A 16,800-nucleotide genomic window follows, 5' to 3' on the forward strand; every position below is an offset into this window, starting at 1 on the left:
GGCAAATCACAACAGGAATCCAGTGGCACCTAACAAAATTTATTCCATGAAAATTTCTGCTGGACTGCGATTTGTTGGTCTTTAATGTGCCAATGAACTCCTGTTTTATTTTGTGGCTTTTAACTGTGCTTAAAACAGCTTCTGACAATCCATAAAACCCTTCTGACAATCCATAAATATATATATCCTTACCACAGGATCTCTAATATTTATGAAAGGACCATCTGGGCGGCGCTGTCTGGGACTGGAACCCACGGTCTTGCCCGGACTTCCCCTAGAGGGTGCGCCTCCGATCGGCGCTCGTGAGCCGCTTGCCCAGCCTTGCCAACCGGATGGTCCCTGAACGGCGAGGAGGGCGGGTCTGCGGCTCGCACCCACCCTCCACGGCGGGCCCGACCACCATGGGGCGGCCTGCCTGCTACCTCGCGCCTGGACGTGCGCTATGGGTAAATATACATATGAAATATATTCATACAGGTAAATATGAATCCCTGGGAGTCTATGTGCCACAAGAACCACCATAATTTTGGTGAACACCTGGGGAGCCGAGGAGAGGCCGAATGGAAGAGTCGTGTATTGGAAACGGCAAAACTGTCATAACCCAAGAACGAACCAGGCATATTCTCATCACAAACAAATCATAGTTTCCTGGTGATGTCTGAATACGGCTGACATGTTCAAGATGAGATAGCTGAACATCCTGGAGGCTTTTAAGCTAAGTGATCGGCCATACCTTTCTTCTTGTCCGGTTGGTAACCTCCATCACCCAGAATTCCAGCCAGATCTTCATCTGATAAACCTGAAAAGTTGTAATGAATAAAATGGTCCTCAAATAAAAGGTCAAAAAGCACTTGTGTTTGATTGGTTAGCAAAATAATTATGTTTTCTAGTAAGGCATCCAATAGAGAGAAGTGTTTTAGCAAGATTGGTGCTCGTTAGATGCCAACTACGGAGTAAAAACAACCACTACTTATGTGGAGGTGGAAAAAACTGTTACAAGAAGTACAAGGCTAGAGCCAAAGCACAGCAGTTCCACAACACATTTTACTCACACGTTATATCCGTGGGAGGTATGAGTATGTTGGGGCATTTGTATGTTTCTCCATCCCTGCTCTACATCAGTGGCTATCAGTGGCAGGGGAACAAATATGTATTAGGCCTCAGTCCACAATGCCCTTCTAACAATATTAATTTTTGCTGCAGTTTTTTTAAAGGATCCACAAGTGCCTAGCTGCCACAATCTAATTCACACACCCTAAGCAATGGGCTTACAGACCTCTAACTCTAGGCTGGACTGCAGTTAATGTGTTCCACTTTTTAATAGTCTTTATGGCAAGGAAGCACAGGGGGAAATATATTATGGAGACAATCTTGAGAACAGGAAGCTCAGAGGCCTGTTTCCATTTTCAGTGCTTCAGGTACTTGAATCCTTGGTGTGCAAGTTTTTCTGCCAGCGGCAATTTGCCATATCTCGTGACTCTTTGGTAGACCAGCAAATAGAATTAAGTCCCCATGATAGGAACTGGTTCCAGGGCTTTATTCAAGAATGGCAACCAGTGAAGGTCAACCTCAGTGTTTTGGTGAACATTATAAGAGAGTTTCAGATGGTTAAAAGGGAGTGGAGGTGTGGGGAAACATGCTTTGGCTATGAACAGCCATGGAAACAATGATTTCATCTAGGATTGATCCCATGCAGGGAAAACAAAGCAATTTGGTTTGCTTGATTGTGAGTCGGGGCAGCAAGCGCTTCTTGTATGAATCACTCTCAGGCTACTGCAGGGAGGAGAAAGCAGACAAGCAACACACACCCCAGCAAGTAACAATGGAAAGCAGGAGATCAGGCAAGAGGAGAAGGGATCCAGTAAAGGAGAAACAGATGAGAAGGAGAAACTAAGATGAAATGCAGGTTTCCACAGATACTTCTGTCCTTTTGGACCTCAGATTACTTGGCAGAGATGCCACAGACCAACCCAACCACAAAGGAAAACCCTGAGGGAAGAGCTTACAGGCCTCTTCCTCCCTTAGCATTGCCTCCATTCCATAAGAGCAGGGGTAGTCAACCTGTGGTCCTCCAGATGTCCATGGACTACAATTCCCATGAGCCCCTGCCAGCGTTAGCCCCTCATGGGAATTGTAGTCCATGGACATCTGGAGGACTACCCCTGCATAAGAGAATACTTCTGGTTACCCCCCTTTTTAAAAAGAGGGGGCAGAACTTTATATCCTTTTTGAATTAGGGCATTTCCTATGAACATTCTTTCAGGTGCCCTGAGGTGAAAAAGCAGCATATATATATTTAAATAAAACTAAATAAGTTTCCCAAGTGGCAACTTCAACATTGCTTTGTTAGTAAAAGCACCGCCACACTGCCCTCCAGAGAATTTCTGAGCTCTAGCTTAGCGATCCCCAACCTGTGGGCCGCAGACCATATGTGGTCCTTCGACTAATTGGAGGTGGGCCCCGAAGGACGCCTTCTTCCCCCCCCCCCTGGCCCTTTACTTCATCCCCCCCAGCCCTTTACAACACACTTCATTGTTGTGGCGTGTCTGTATCTTATTTTGAAGGGATGTTTAAACATTACCATAGCGATCAGAGAGCACTAGGGCAGTGGTTGAGAGTAGAGGAGTAAACTACCCCCCCCCCCGGCCTCAGTAAAAGGCGTTGAGTGGTCCCCGGCGTTGAGTGGTCCCCGGTGATAAAAAGGTTGGGGACCACTGCTCTAGCTTACCCCTGCAAAACAAGCCGGTCTTTTTATGTTCCTGAGGGGATGAACAATATAGGGAATGCGGAGTCAAAGTAATGCCCAACCAGGCTAGTACTGTTCTCAATTGGCAGCAGCTCTCTGAGGTGCCTGGTAAACAGCTCGGAAGAACTACTTGAATTGAAGAACAGGCTGGAGAAGAGGAGGTCAGAAATGTGGATCCCTCAATATTTCATTGCTACACCTTCAGTGAAGGACAGCACCTGGCCCCAAACCTCTTAATGGGTGTAATAATGACCTGCTTTTGAATTCACAATGGCTGCTTTCTTTGAATATCTCTGAGTTGAGGAGTGGTGTTTATATAATGTGACTGGTTATTCTGGTGGTTGACACAAGATCTGATACTGAGCCAGTGTTAAAAGTAGAAACAATCAAAGAAAGAAATGGGAGGAGCTCCTGATTAATAGGGGAAATTACTAGAGGCATTCAGCATCTAAAGTTCCCCAGTGCATTGTGCAGATAAGTAATAAGATGCTTTTGGGGACTTAGAAAAAGCGGATGGCAAAGAAAGGACAGAGATTTGTCATCAGTAAAAAAAAACACAAACAGGCAGTAGTAACCGGGAGCCAATTCAAGACTCCTTACCAGGTTTTCCACCTCTTCCACCTCTACCTTTGGAGCCTGGAACAGGATTCTTTATTCATTAACTGATCACAGAAAATAGCAGTTGTTGGTTCAGGTTTTGCAATACCACAAAGTAAAGGCAAACTTAAAAGCATTCAAACAGGGCAAGCTGTTGGGACCATTCAAACAAATATCCTGCTTTGCTTGCTTTTCTTAGCATCACCATTACTATATCAGAGCCTGGGTCAAAACAGATGCCTTTTTTACTATCTTTTTTTTTTAATGAGTGTGGTAGCAACAACCAGGAAGCTGGGGGTGGGGAAGAGAGAGAATAAAGATCACAACATACTTTGTGGGGCAGGGTAACAAAAGCCAACGTTAGACAGTATCAAGCAAAAGAATCTATGGCAGGGGTAGTCAAACTGCGGCCCTCCAGATGTCCATGGACTACAATTCCCAGGAGACCCCTGCCAGCAAACGCTGGCAGGGGGCTCTTGGGAATTGTAGTCCATGGACATCTGGAGGGCCGCAGTTTGACTACCCCTGATCTATGGGTACAAATTTGCTATCAAGCCTGGCAGTGCTCAAAAAGCCACTCTTGCTGCTGATCTGGGAATCACTATTTTTCAACAACACAATTTGCAAGGGAGGTGGTTCCAGGAGAAATACCTGAAATAAACAATTGGAGCTCAGTCACAATTATGGGTTCCTTTCATGCTACAAGTGTTAAGTCAGCTTAACAGGACTAACAAGAGTTCAACTTTGCACAGACATGATATACTCTGTACCTCTAACAATTCACTGAATTTTGCACCCTTGTTCATTTTTTTTCTCTCTGTGCCAATGTATGTCTACCAACCGAGAATACGTCAGGAACATAGTCCAGGGCACAAACGTCTGATGTTGGAAAGTGCCATCACTTACTGCTAGCTTACCGACTCTGTAGGGCAGTGGTGTCTGACCATTGCCTGCCTCTGCATACTGACTCTGGACTCCGGGCTTCATCAAAGGACTAACCAGGGGCAGCCCTGCTTGGCTCAGAGATCTGATGAGAGTCGGATACCTCAGGCTACCCAGGGAAGGCCTCTGCCACAATTAATCTATTGGTCCTGGAGGTACCATAAAACTCTATTTTGTTTTTATGCAGATACTTTTGCTAAAGTTGGAGTCTGTATCTAGTCTAGCATGCATTAGCTTCAGGAAGAAAAACCTGTGAGCTGCTGGTAAGATTTGTGCATTTTACAAAATAGCAATGTTAAAATTTAGCAAATTGCCTCATGCTAGATTCTGAATGACTTTCAGGAACATTATACGGACTTTCCATTAAGATTGACCGTTCGGGGGGGGGGGGATTCCTGTCAAGTTGGAAGGGCTGGTAAAGTTCCAATGAATGACACGAAGCTCTCCTTTATTGTACTGACACTTGCTTCTCCTTACCTACCCCAAGACTTCAGCCAGATCTAAAGAAATGATTCCATTTTTTTGTTATTTCTCTGTTTGCCTTCAAAATCAGCGGCGTAAGATGCAGGCTTTATAGTACACTCCCAAGTGATCAACAAAGTGGCACAATGAGCGGGGTTGGGGTAAAAGTTAAGAGTGAGGGCCTCTAATCAGGAGAGCCAGGCTTGATTCCCCACTTCTCTGCAAACAGCCAGCTGGGTGATCTTAGGCCAGTCAAAGTCCTCTCAGAGCTCTCTCAGCATAAGACAGGGGTAGTCAAACTGCGGCCCTCCAGATGTCCATGGACTACAATTCCCAGGAGCCCTTGCCAGCATTTGCTGGCAAATGCTGGCAAGGGCTCCTGGGAATTGTAGTCCATGGACATCTGGAGGGCCGCAGTTTGACTACCCCTGGCATAAGATGTCTATTGTGGAGAGAGGAAGGGAAGGCGATTGTAAGCTACTTTAAGATTCCTTCGGGTAGTGAAAAAGCAAGGTATACAAAACAACTCTTCTTCCTAAGAAGACAGTTGTTCTTCTGTTTCACCTGGAGGCAAGAGCCCCACCCTGCTGGACAGAATCGGCCCTAAATAAGCAGAGTTTTTTGGCTCTTCTCTTTCCAGAGATATCTCCCCTACAGCCCAATCCCCAGCAGCAACAAAGGAAGAGGTAGGGCAGGGTTGTCTGATCTCCTGGGGCAAGCAGAAAGCACCTCCAGGCAACAATGCTACAAATTACTAGCCCAGGACAGCAACTTCTATGAGGAGTGCAAGATTGGGCTAGACTTGCAATTGACTGGTTCCAGTCTGCTGAGTTTCCCAATAGCTTTTTCTAGGATTTCAATCTATTTTCTAGTGTTTTTGAAGAATTAAATGCTGATGGCAGCTTCCTGTAGTTGCAACCCGTTTAACTGCTCCTATAACCACTTGTTTGCAGCCAGACAAAAAGAAATCAGAATTCTGGTCTTTAAGACAGATTCCAATAACGCATGGGGCATACATAATTCAGGGTGCACTTGGTTTTCTCCAGAAGCATACAGCTTCTTCTCTAAAAGGGCCAGGCTGGTTTGTTTATGAGTTAGCACCATTCTTCAAAAGCTTAAAGTAGCTTATAAATGCAGAGGCCTTGTTCCGATAGAATTTGCCCTTGTGGTCTTAATAGAACTGATACATCTTTTCATGTTTTGCTTGAATGAAGGTTTTTTGAGGATATAAGGGATCATTATATCAAGCCACTAATTGATCAGTCATACCCTGGAAACTCTTGTCTCCTTTGCTTGGTGATAGGGATTCTAAGATCACTTCTGCAAGAGCAAAATTTGTTTAAACCCTTTTAGCCCTAGGATCAAAACAACGAGGAATGAGAATCTGCCGCTCAATAGTTAATTGACGAGCTTCTGTAGGGGTAGTCAAACTGCGGCCCTCCAGATGTCCATGGACTACAATTCCCATGAGCCGCTGTCAGCAAATGCTGGGAGGGGGTCATGGGAATTGTATTCCATGGACATTTGGAGGGCCGCAATTTGACTACCCCTGAAGGGAACAAAAGGAAAGGAGCAGCTTACAAATGCAAAAATCAAAAAAAACAAATTTTGTCACAAAAAAGAACAGTAAAATAAGCAGCAAAGCAAAACTAGTAGAATAAATATCAGAAATATGCAATACAGACAGTCCAACACAGGATAACTGTATCTACAAATTGAGCAATCTAAGATGGCCGACTCCAAAAAGGTGATTGAAAAAAAATGATTTCTTTTTTAAAAAAATAATTAATGAACATACCTCCACCAGGATTGACAGTTGGCATCCCACGACCACGCCCATCATTTTGGTCATCCAAGGCATCACTTAAGTCAAAATCCATGGGGTCTTTAGCTATAAAATAGCACACTGGTTACATGTAGGGCTCTAATGATCAGCAGGTATTCATCATCACTGAATAATTTAAACTGCCCATGTTCTTTAACATTAAAAAGAAGCTGCCTGTTAGAAGAGGAGCTGGAAGGTTTCATGTTTTCATGCAACATACTAGAACAGGGGTAGTCAACCTGTGGTCCTCCAGATGTTCATGGACTACAATTCCCATGAGCCCCTGCCAGTGTTTGCTCATGGGAATTGTAGTCCATGAACATCTGGAGGACCACAGGTTGACTACCCCTGTACTAGAAGACATTTCTGATTCATTCACCTAGGTCCTCACCTAGCTGTGGTCAGTATGAATGTCACTTTACACAAAAGGAGTCCGTCATAGCATATCAAATACTGGAATATCATTTAACCACCCCCAAAAAGGAAGGGGGAAATCTGTTAACTAGTGTCCTGTTTTATTGTGAGCAGAAAGTAACAAAAGCATTTGGATGAAGTTCAGCTTGCAGCCTTTTATGAAGGCACATGCCATGTAACATGAGAATCCTCATCCATGTTACTCTGTTCAGTTTCTTAAGGCTTACAGGTACAACATTATTATGCTGGAGATGAAGATGAAAAAGAATGGGTTCTTATATGCCTCTTTTCTCTACCCGAAGGAGTCTCAAAGCGGCTTACAGTCGCCTTCCCTTTCCTCTCCCCACAACAGGCACCCTGTGAGGTGGGTGAGGCTAAGAGAGCCCTGATATCACTGCTCAGTCAGAACAGTTTTATCAGTGCTGTGGCGAGCCCAAGGTCACCCAGCTGGCTGCATGTGGGGGAGCAAGGAATCAAACCCAGCTCACCAGATTAGAAGTCTACACTCCTAACCACTACACCAAGCTGGCTCTGGCTCTGGCTCTGATAAGCTGCTTTTAAACCTAAAGAGTTTATCCAAGCTGCAAAAGGAGGGCATTTTTAAAATCTGGGTATCTGACTATAAATTCTTAATCCATGATATACAAATAGTTGTTACATTTGCAGAAGAAGTGACCCCTTTACTGAAGAGCTATTGACTATGTGATATCCTGTACCTGTAATACTGGTGATGTTATATGATGTTATATTAAGACTCCAATTGCAACCACTGAAGAAGCAATAGAAAGCAGGATTGAATGCCTGGGACCCCGTTCTGGTTGCAAAATTATTTAGGATTTAATAAATCTCAAGAAGACACAACCTTTTGTCTATTGGTTTTATTTGTTTTGGAAGTATTTCTTTAAGCCAGGGGTAGTCAAATTGCGGCACTCCAGATGTCCATGGACTACAATTCCCATGAGCCCCTACCAATGCTGGCAGGGGCTCCTGGGAATTGTAGTCCATGGACATCTGGAGGGCCGCAGTTTGACTACCCCTGCTTTAAGCAATGGGCAAATCCCTTGGTTTCAGTATATAGATCAGGCTTTCTCAACTTTTTTACCATTGAGAAACCCCTGAAACATTCTTCAGACTTCAAAAAACCCCAGAAGCAGCAAACTCCTCCAGGCTTATCATTGGCCATTTTGGGAGTAGGAGCTGGGTCAACATGACCATATATGGTCTGATATTAGGTGATATCCCAATAAAAATTTAACAATTAAAAAAAAAATTATATATATAAATTATTAACTCCCATCCATTTGGAAAACACTAGGGTTTCATGAAACCCTAGCTGAGAAAGCCTGAGATTAAAAGTCTTCTACAAACATTTATTATTATTTTTTCGGTCCTGGCCCTCATCTGGTGGAATGAGCTCCCTGAAGAGTTGCAGGCCCTGCAGGATCTTTCAGTGTTCTGCTGGGCTTGCAAGATGGAGCTCTTCTGCCAGGTCTGCAGTTGAGGCCAGGGCATGGAAGATTTTGAAGCCTTACATGACCCCACAAGGTTAGAACTTACCTGGGTGTTTTTTGGGTGGTGCCTTGGTCGTTTTCGGCTGCTTGGTGGTGGTGGTGTACTGTACATTCCAGCGGATATCATCTGAAGCAAGGCAACACAAGGACAAATTACCTTGAAGCCAGAATGCCAGACAGAGAAGATTCTAAAAGGTTATTTAGTTACAGCACCTCCACTTCTGATGATTATGGGACACGTGTTCCCCAGAGAGCATTGCACTATGCAAACTCCAACCAGTTGGTGGTGGTCCCTGGCCCTAAAGATGTCTGCCTGGCCTCAAGCAAAGCTAAGGCCTTTTTGGCCCCTGGGCCAACCTGTTGGGATGGGCTGCCTGTCGAAACTCAAACCCTGACACATCTATCGAAGTTCCACACAGCCTGCAAGTCAACACTCTACCACCAGGGATATGGCTGAGGCAATAGCAATAGTCAGAAATGATATAGGCCTCCCTCCTCACTTTTTGGCTCCTTCCCCTATGATTAGTCTGATTAATCTGGCCTGAAACAGAAAAGCAGAATCTGTTTTAATGATGTTTTTATTTTTTACTATTGTGAATCACCCCAAGGCCACTTACAACCATCACTGCAGACTCACCCACCCCACTGGGCCATCAGTAAGCGTTGAGCTATTGTTCTCCCCAATGTTGTATTGTTCATAATATTATAGTCATTATTGTGTTACTATATACCGAGTTATTTGTACAGTTACTTCTGTTTGATGTAAACCACCCTGAGCCTTCGGAGAGGGCGGTATATAAATGTAATTGGATGGATGGATGGATGGATGGATGGATGGATGGATGGATGGATGGATGGATGGATGGATGGATGGATGGATGGATGGATGGATGGGAAAGACACAGGCTGTGTCACATCTGGAGTGGCTTTAAACTCACACACACACACACACACCAGAACAAGTTTTCAAGAGATTTGGAATCCATTCCCATAGGACAGGCTCATGCATCAAAGAATGCAACATGAAATGAGGGCTTGCACATAAGCAGCAACCACCACACACTGAGGACTAGAAGTGAAGCATCCACTGCATACAAAAACTCTTGCAAATATTTCACAGAGGAAACTGCCAAGTTCAGCTGTGAACGAGTCCTGAAGTGATGTTCATATGACATGTGAGTCAGCACATGTGCACACACCCACCACATTATTTAAATATGTAGTCAAGCAACCTAAATATTTGGCCACTACCATTTTATCAGTACTGAAACAGGGAGCAATCACAAAGAAGTAGTTAAGCAAATTAAGCCCCACAGGCCTCCAGGACTGTGTCCTGAACACTTCCTGTTGTATCTGTCCACATTTTTTGCCCACCGTACTATACAAAATAATCTGTTTCTGCTTCCGTGCAACAGGACAGGAAAAGCTGGAGCACTTACACAATTTATACTGAAAAAATTAGAGTATGTCACTTATTTCACTTCCATCTACACACAAGGGCCAAAGGACTTTAGGGACAGGTGGCAAAGCAAATAGAAAGTTGTGGGGAGAAGGAAATGGGGAAGGAAATGTTAAAGACAACAAAATGTAGCAGGAATTCTTGGTTCTGTCAAAGTCTTGAATGTAGCTTCAGCAGTTATAAAACACAACAAGGAATGGAATCACTACCTGGTTTCTTTGGATAAGGGCCAGCGGTCACCTTTGCTGGCTTTGTCGTCTTCTCCAGAGGGTCATCAAAGTAGTCAAGCAGATCAAAACCACCTGTTCCAACAAGGATACACAAAAACTTGGAGTGCAAACACACATCGGAAACAATTCCTTTGTGGTTGTTCACAATATGTGTTGATTTATCTCTGAGCTCAGAGATGGTGGTTTGCAATGTTACACTTCTCAGCAATGATATTTTTGACAATCTACCCTTTTCTGCTTCTTTAGAACCCCAATGGCTACCATAAAACACAACACATCCAACATAACTTGAGAATAAGGTCCAGATGCTCCAAAACAGAGAACACAAACAATATTTGTATAATAAAGTCTCTTCCTGGGGGTGGGAGCAGCAGAAGCACTAAAGATAAATGGTAGAACACCAGAGTTGCATGCAGAAGAGGAGCTGGGTTTTTTTTTATTTCCCACTTTTCACTACCCAAAGGGGTCCCAAAGCAACTTACGAACACTCTTTCCTTCCTCTCCCCACAACAAACACCCTGTGAGGTAGGAGCGGCTGAGAGAGCTCTATAAGAGCTGCTCTAAGAGAATGGTGACTGGGCTAAGGTCACCCAAGTTGGCTGCATGCAGCTGCAAATACAGTTCTTCGGATTAGAGTCCTCCACTCTTTAACCACTATGCCACATCGGCCCACATTCAGGTCCTACATTCTGTCCCAAGGCTTCTCTGTTGAAAGCTCTCAGGCAGAAGGTGGGGGAAACACCTTTCTCTTCCCAAGGCTTTGGAGAGACGCTTACATTATTAAGCTAGATCAGAGGTGGGCAAACTGTGGCCCTCCAGATGTCCATGGACTACAATTCCCATCAGCCCCTGTCAGCATTTGCTGGCAGGGGCTGATGGGAATTGTAGTCCATGGACATCTGGAGGGCCACAGTTTGCCCACCCCTGAGCTAGACAGACAAACAGTATGACAGACCAAATATGAGGCAGACTCAGCTTCTTTCCTCCCCTGTTATTCCATTGTTCAGTTTTTCAATCTGCAGTGGAGTGTGTCAATCAAACGGAGGAATTCACCAAGGCCATGACAGTGCAGTGGTTAAAGTGGCACAACCCGCACTGTAACTGCAGTGGTACCGAGGGAGTCACAAGTCACAAAGTTCATTGCCAGCATATGCAGCAAGAACAGCCAAGATTTATGTGTGGGAGGGAGGCAGGCGATTGGTTTTGCTTTCGGCAGAAATCCATTACACCCACCAGTATGATCGTTCTGAAGTTGCCACTCTCTATCACCCAAAACAAGTGCTAAAACATCCAGAGGTCTATATTACAGCACTGATCAAGGATATATTGCAAACTTCTCACCTGTTCCACCAGAAGAAGGCTTTCGGGGTGGCTTATGAGTAGCTGTGAAAAGACAAAAACGGTAGAACAGAAATTGTAATTGTATTGAACAAAAAAGTGTATAATGTATTGAATCTTAAACAATATTATAAGACTGTGGGGAAAAAATATACTCCCCTGGAAAAGAAAGTGCAGGATATAGTAGTGAGCATAGAACTTACTATCCAGACAATTTCAGTTTTCATTTAAAAGAGAAGAGAAGCAGTTTCTTCTCCTTGCGCTGTCAAAACAGCATGGAAAGTCCAACTGGAAAGCATCTGGTGAGCCGATTTCTGAAGAACCATGCTGAATTAAGCAAATACTTAGGCAAAATCTGACTCCACACGGAAATGATTCTCTGTATAGTTCTTGCAAGTGCAAGAGAACAGACGCACGCGAGTTTTTGCCACACTTTTCTCGCATGAGCTTTTCATGGACACCATTCCCCTGCCCCAACAAGAGGTAACCCATTGAATTGTAGTTCTTCAGATTCCCACATCAACAAGTCAGCAAGCAAGAAGCTCGTGATCTACCATATCAAATACTGCTGTGAGGTCAAGCAACACCAGTAGCACTGACCCACCTCAGTCCAGCTGTCATCAGAGATCATCCATCAGGGTGACCAGAGCCATCTTGACCGCATGACCAGGGTGGAAACCTGACTGGAATTGATCCAGAACCAATCCTTCATCCAGGGAAGTTAACAGTTGGTCCATGGCAGCCCTTTCATGCACCTTCCCCAGGAAAACAAGGTGTGAAATGGGGTGGTAACTGGCTGGGTCCCATGGATCAAATGATAAGTGTTTTTCAATAGAGGGCAAACCACTGCTTCCTTTGGACCATCTGGAAAAGTCCTTGTAGGTAGGGGCAAATGTATAATCTCCTGAAGTGGTTCTCCCACCTTTTCAAAACCCACATTTTCAAAACCCACAAGGGGTCTAAAGCAGGGCTTCTTAAACTTTTTCCACCCAGGATACCTTCTTGGCAGAGAAATTTTTACATGACTCCAAGTCATGTCTATCTACCGTGTTTCCCCCAAAAATAAGACCTACTCCAAAAGTAAGACGTAGCGGTACTTTTTCATGCACCACTAGTATAAGCCCTCCCCCAAAAGTAAGACCTACCTCTAATTGGTCCTTAGAGCCAGGGCGGGCTTTAGGGGTGTTCTTGTAGAGGTGTTCACGGTCATACAGGGCGCTTGCAGCCAAAAGGAGAAGGGGGGGGGGAGTTCCAACTTCAAATGGGAAGCTGATGGGCCAGTCCTTCCGCTCCCACACTGTCCCACCACACTCTCCCACTCTCACCGCTGCTGCTTGCCGACTTCATGGGCAGTCCTGCCCATTGTGCGCAGTTCTGCCCCTCAGCCCTGCCACCCGTCCCTCCTGCCTTTGTGCATCCTTCAGCGCACCAGCTCCACGGATCCCCCCTTCCATGCTTCCTGCCCTCCAGGTATTTGATGCAGCCAGTGGCAGACCAAGCCCGCTTTAAATGTGGGCTACGAGCTGGTGGCCCCCCCCTTGCCATGGGAAGATGGGGATAGCAGCCTGGAGGACACCGGTGAAAAGCCCCCTGTAAAAGTGTGCCTCACTGCCACCAGCACCCTCACTCCCATCTGGCCTGGCCATGGGGTCTTCAGGAAACCAACCAGTTGGCTGTTCTCCCATCTGGCATCAGCCAGAGTCTAAGTCTTTTCCACTCCATGATACTTTGTGGAATTCCCTTCTACAGGATTTTAGGGAGCTGCTGCCTGTTTGCCTTGGACTACAAACAACAGGCAACTTTTACTGGGGGAAATTTGTGTTTGGGGTTGCTTTGCATTTAACATGTAATGTTTATTAATATTGTAAGTCACATTTAGGGAGGGAGGGAGGGAGGGAGGGAGGGAGGGAGGGAGGGAGGAAGGAAGGAAGGAAGGAAGGAAGGAAGGAAGGAAGGAAGGAAGGAAGGAAGGAAGGAAGGAAGGAAGGAAGGAAGGAAGGAAGGAAGGAAGGAAGAGCTTGCAAGTTGGCATACGCAGTTCACAAGTTGTCTGACTTTGACACACAAGATGTGTATTGATTTGAGCTACTGACAGCTGCACAGATAGTCACTGTCTATACAAATATTAAGATAGAACCCAAGTCAATCAGCCCAGTCTATAACCCATTTGCTCTCCCTGCAAAAAGGTTGACTTACGTCGCTTTGTCGGCTGGTCACTGAGTGCATCTTCTAAACTGAAGTCATCAGCATATCCTAGAAACAAAGAATTAGCACAGGATTTACATAGATGGGAAGATGGTATGTTAACACAATTTGAAACGGAAGACAACAGGCTGTGCTGTCCCAAATTGCTTCAATGTGTGACATTTTCAACACTGACCCCTTTCCCACTGGCTCAGCTGCTTTCTTGGAATCCTGTGACTGCCAAATGGCAAGGCAGGCGGCTGTTCAACTTCCCATTTGCCTCTCTTAATGGATGTGGTATAAATACACCTGCTATGCTTGCATTTTGTCAAGTGGAGCATGCCGATTCATCTCCTAACTGTCAGTCATCGGTGGATGTTCTCCTGATTATTATATGTTTGGAAAAAAGCCCTTTAAAATATTGCCACAGCATTTTGACACAAAAAATAAAACACACACACACACACACACCAAGAAAAAGGAAGAAAATAACAAAGCAACCCACCCTAACGCATCTTCTAGCAAACACACTCTGAGATCAGGGACAGTCATTTTATATTTGTAGCTGGGGGAAGAAAAGATGGAAAGAAATTGCTACAGATTCCTAGAATCGGGTTCTTCACAATATTAAATGATCAAAAGTCCTGTTGAATAAACTGAATAGGCAAACATTATCTATTAGCAGTAAAAATTGCTTTGAATCTTACATATTTCCCAGCCCATTCTGCATTCATCCTGAACTACAAGCAACTGTAATGGGAAAAGACCACTTTCAGCCTTCATTTGGGTGTCCTGTGTTATTTCCCCCTACTCCTTTTTAATTACTGTTGACATAAGATTCATCCTCAATGCATTCCTCCCGATAAATTCTGGATTTTACACCTGCAAGCAAACAGAGTAATTAATAATCTCTGGATGCACTAAGTAATGCAGTGGCCATACAAGAAAATTCAAATGGCTTTCTTGTCCTTCAGACCGCTAAATAGATTTAGCTGCCACCACCTGAGCTTCAGCAGCCAGCAACAATAGGAGATGGCACCCGGCCACTGGGAAGCAAGAATCAGCATTTAAATGGACACAGAAATGTGGAAGGTGCAGAGAAATACCCCCAAATTTCTATACATCATGCCCTTTAAGTAAAGGCAATGCATTCAGCTTCAATTCTGGTGGTTTAACTCATCGTATCCTGTTCCACCTGGGACTGAGAAACAACAGAGCAATTCTGGAAGCAGCTGGAATGGGACTTGCCTCCCCTTCAAACGCTGAGCGGCTGATATCTTCCTTAGCTCAATGGCTATACAATTTATTAACCGCCCCTCTTGGCATCCAGGCTCGGGGCGGTGTACAACCTTCACCAACAGTGATCAAAGCTTTACAATGGACATATCAAACTGTATAGCTATGGTAATAAATGAAAAAATTCTGACCCAATGCTCCATCTCTAATTTTAGGTGGCAGTGGTTCCTCGGGGGGTGGGGGTGGGGGTGGGGCACAGTTCATCTGTACATCCTGGCCTACATAAGCAGCGCTGTTGTATCAGGGGGCCTGAAAACTGCTCTCCCACACATGCTCAAAGGTGGCATGCACTTCTGAATCCTAAGGGGATAGCAGTCTGGGTTTCTTGCATTTCAGCGTGCTCCACGACCAGTGTATAAGCAAAGAAGCTTGGCCCAGAATAAGACACCCTTACATGATCCACTAATAGGACCCAGGCAAGGGAAACTGTGACCATGGGAGAGGGAAGTGGTTGAAAAAGAGTGGTGAGTACTGAAAAGGTTATGCGTGTGTAGGCGTACCTCTTATCCAGTGCAGATCCCGCCTGCCACAGGGCATAACAGCGGCAAACACTCGTTTCAGAATCTCAAGTCTGCCACTGAACACCCTGTGCTACCCTTAAATTAGGCAGAGAGATTGCCAGGTTCAGCAGGAATTCTCAATCCAAGTCTAGCTCTGTCTGCTACTCCCCATTGGATCTCACTGTCATCAAACACAGGACACAGAACAGGAGGAAAAAAGAGCAAATTCCTCTTTTTGGGAATGCAAAACAAATATCCCCCTATTGTTCCTTTCATAATCCTTGCAGAGGGGAAGGACACAGAAGAAGAACTAAGTCCATACTTGTATTCAAGAAACGACTTCTTAATTTTTCTCTCTTATTTAACTATGATGATTAAGTAAGTATTAAGGAAACTGATTCATCACATGCCCAAAATGATACAATTAATAGCATTGCTTCGAACCCAGAATAATACAGCTGTTGACATAACCTACTGGAGAGAAAGGTACATAAAAACTAATAGGAGATTTTGACTCCTTACAATGTGGAGGCAGTTTGGTTGTTTGTGTGTGGTTTTTTAAACAACTGCACAAGAGAATAATATATAGCAGGGGTGGTCAAACTGTGGCCCTCGAGATGTCATGGTAATTGTAGTCTAGAACTTCCTACTCTGAAACATCTGTATAGGACTGGCTGTTCTCATAAGAACTTGCCCAGCAATTAAGATAAGGTGACCAGATTGTCCCACTTTTGGAGGAACATCTGGGGGCACCTGGCAAATTATGCATATGTTGAAATTAATATATATATATATATATATATATATATATATATATATATATATATATATATATATATATATATATATATATATATATATATATTACAATACTATTTTTGCGTTCTATACGTTCTATGAAATTTTTTGTTGCTCCATACAGACCAAATCTTTAATCAAGAACCCCCCTAGTCAATGGTGTCCCGCTTTACCAATGTTAAAATCTGGTCACCTTACATTAAGATCACTTTTAGATGGATTAGCGACCACTAGAGGCAGGGCCTGTGCCATTGTGGCACATTGTTTCCTAACTACCTATTTCCACTCTGGAGATGTTCCGTTCCCTTCTTCCAAGAATAGTACTTAATATAAACCCCCAAGTTGTGATAAAATAGCCATTCCACAAAAAGTGACTTTACCCCCAGTTTCAGAGGTGCACTGTTGTGAGGATGACTAAGAGCAAATTGTCCTTTTCTATACCACTTGTCCTTTTCTATACCACCTTAGGGGCTTGGTGGGGCAACAAGGACCAGGAAT

General features: G+C 44.3%; 1 protein-coding gene across 2 annotated transcripts in view; it reads right to left on the bottom strand.

The window, feature by feature from the left end:
* The window catches only part of CD99L2 (CD99 molecule like 2), a 59,911-nt gene that overhangs the window by 15,365 nt on the left and 27,746 nt on the right, over positions 1-16,800 (bottom strand). For both annotated transcript variants that reach the window (XR_013226173.1, XM_077307731.1), the window contains exons 2-8: positions 13,721-13,777; positions 11,528-11,569; positions 10,166-10,258; positions 8,544-8,624; positions 6,546-6,638; positions 3,347-3,382; positions 734-799 (exon numbers count right to left, since the gene is read on the bottom strand). Coding sequence is in view for 1 of the 2 variants with exons in the window: in XM_077307731.1 (XP_077163846.1) it covers positions 734-799; positions 3,347-3,382; positions 6,546-6,638; positions 8,544-8,624; positions 10,166-10,258; positions 11,528-11,569; positions 13,721-13,777 (468 nt within the window). In the remaining variant the exon portion in view is untranslated. The remainder of the gene's footprint in view (positions 1-733; positions 800-3,346; positions 3,383-6,545; positions 6,639-8,543; positions 8,625-10,165; positions 10,259-11,527; positions 11,570-13,720; positions 13,778-16,800) is intronic.

This window comes from Paroedura picta, chromosome 13 (genome assembly GCF_049243985.1).
Source record: "Paroedura picta isolate Pp20150507F chromosome 13, Ppicta_v3.0, whole genome shotgun sequence".
NCBI lineage: Eukaryota > Metazoa > Chordata > Lepidosauria > Squamata > Gekkonidae > Paroedura > Paroedura picta.